The 2,263-nt window shown below is 62.6% G+C and overlaps 1 protein-coding gene across 1 annotated transcript; it reads left to right on the top strand.

Annotated features, from left to right (window-relative positions):
• The first annotated feature begins 6 nt into the window (after positions 1 to 6).
• Positions 7 to 1,989, top strand: LOC119332459 (Holliday junction resolvase MOC1, chloroplastic-like). The gene is made up of 2 exons (XM_037605644.1): positions 7 to 80; positions 171 to 1,989. Exon 2 carries the CDS (start codon positions 222 to 224, stop codon positions 1,680 to 1,682), a length of 1,461 nt encoding a protein of 486 aa, XP_037461541.1. The 5' UTR covers positions 7 to 80; positions 171 to 221; the 3' UTR covers positions 1,683 to 1,989.
• The last annotated feature ends 274 nt before the right edge of the window (positions 1,990 to 2,263 follow it).

The following is a 2,263-nucleotide window of genomic DNA, read 5'->3' as shown; positions in this document are numbered from 1 at the left end:
TAATCCTCCGACCCAACCACCAAACCGCGCCCCTAATCACGCAGGAATCCTTCATCAATCGCTCGAGTCCACCCATCCAGGTACCCCGCCGACCCCTCCCCAATCTCGACCCGCTAATCGCTCGCTCGCTTGTTACCGGCTCTGATCCCCGTTCGATTTCGCCGCCGCAGCGGAAGGAGACGGAGGGTAAGGGGGGAGCGTCCCCGGCGGCGGCGGCGGCGATGATGGAGGAGGACCCGCTGATCCCGCTGGTGCACGTGTGGAACAACGCCGCCTTCGACGGCTCCAACTCCGCCTCCTCCAACGCCTGGCACGCGCACGCCACGCCCGTGCGCAGGGGCGAGAAGGAGAACCGCCGCCCCGCTGAGACCGACGACGCCGACGCCGACGCCGAGATCGCGCGCATCGAGGCCGAGATCCTGCGCCTCTCCTCCCGCCTCCACCACCTCCGCGTCTCCAGGGGCCACGACGCCAACGCCAAGTCCACCGGGACGCGGCCGCGGGCGAAGGGGCTCGGCCTCGCCCCCCTCGACGACGACCTCCTCGCCGCCGCCGCGGACCCCGACAACCTGCTCCCTCTCCCGGAGAAGCAGCAGCCCCCGCCCCCCGCGCAGAAGCCCAGGCCCGCCGCCAAGCAGCAGTTCCCGGCGTCGCGGGGCGGCAGGGGGCTCAGCATCGGCCCGCTCGACATCGCCGCCGCGAACCCCGCCAAGGCCCCCGCCGCGCGTCAGCAGCAGCAGCAGCAGGGCGCTGCCCCCGCAAGCCGCATCCTGAAGCCGATCAAGGAGCCGCCCGTGCAGCGCCGCAGGGGCGTCAGCCTCGGCCCGATGGAGATCCAGCACGGCATCAGCGGCGGCACCAAGCCCGTGGCCGCGGCGGGCGCGGCGCGGGTCAAGCCGTTCCCCGGCAAGCTGAACGCCATCCGCGAAGAAGGGCAGGCTTCCAGGCAGCAGCCCGCGGTCCCCGCTAAGCTCTGGCCGTCGAGCAACGCCAGGCAGCCGCTCGACAGCAGCAAGCAAGGCACGGCGGCGAGCAGGGCCAAGGCGAGGAGCTCCAGCATGAGCCCCAGGGCGAGGAGGCAGTCCATCGCCAGGGCCACGAACAGCACGAGGGGAGGCGTCGCCGCGTTCGGGGCCGCCAAGGTGGTGGCCGACGAGCCCACGCCCAAAGCTGCCATGAACCAGAGCAGCACTGCGTCCACCTGCAGGAGGCCGGCAGGGAGCTCCAAGGTCCGGGTCGTCCCGAGCCGCTACAGCCTCATGCCCGGCGCGTCCCTGGGAGCTGCAACACAGGAGAGGCGCCGCAAGGAGTCTCTCCCGGGATCGACAGGGGGCGCAGGCCAGAAGGAGGAGGAGATCAAAGCGATGCCCACTGAGCCTGTCGACGATGACCTCTCTCCTGAATCACTGGACAAGGTTGCTGAACTGCTCCCGAGGATCAGGACCATGCCGCCTCCCGACGAGACTCCCCGCGACTCGGGGTGCGCGAAGCGGGCCGCCGATCTGGTCGGGAAGCGATCCTTCTTCGCGGCGGCCGCAGCCGGCGATTGCAGTGCCATTTCCTCCTACCAGGCGCGGGTCCTCGAAGCTGAAGCACCGGAGGAGGCAGCAGCAGCAGCAGAGGCCTTGGGCGATGAGGCAGCCTCAGCAGGAGAGGCCTTGGGCGATGAGGCAGCAGCATGATTTTGATCCATTCATGATTGGTCGGAGCGCTTGCTTAACTTGAGCATTTGGTGAGGCTTTTTGCAGCGTGTTACATAGTCAGTCTACTGTTATATTCCTATCTCATGCTTTGTTTGCCGATTTAATTCGTTTAAGGCCCTGCTAGAGTGTGAAGAAGACCTTTATATGGGTGCTCTTGTGTTTAGTTTTACCTGTCAGTCAGTGTGCTCTGTTTGTGTAAGTAGTGTCATGGTGTGGTTCTGAAACCTTTTGGTTGGAAATGTGAGAGGATAATATTCTGCTCGAAAGCTTGATGAAGTTGAAATGTTTTCTTATTGTATGCAAATTGGTGATGAGTAGCACTTCTTATTCAGCCATTGTTTCAGCAATTTCTCTTCTGCAGACATGTCTTCTGATTTTCAGTTCCTGCATAGGCATAGCTGATAAGATAAAGAATAACAACAGTACAAACGGGGGTGATTGGGTAGCATGATTTATGCTGGACTGACTAAGCTTGTGTCCAAATTCACTGTGAATTCAGTATTGCCAGCCCATTGAACTTGTTTCTTGCATCTATAGATACCTTTATATGGGTGCTCTTG

This window comes from Triticum dicoccoides, chromosome 7A (assembly GCF_002162155.2).
Source record: "Triticum dicoccoides isolate Atlit2015 ecotype Zavitan chromosome 7A, WEW_v2.0, whole genome shotgun sequence".
Lineage (NCBI taxonomy): Eukaryota > Viridiplantae > Streptophyta > Magnoliopsida > Poales > Poaceae > Triticum > Triticum dicoccoides.
The sequence above is the reverse complement of the archived record's forward strand: the minus strand, read 5'-3'. Positions and strand labels throughout refer to the sequence as shown.

Coding starts and splice junctions, on each gene's coding strand:
- LOC119332459 (XM_037605644.1), top strand. CDS start 222: ATGATGGAGGAGGACCCGCTGATCCCGCTGGTGCACGTGTGGAACAAC.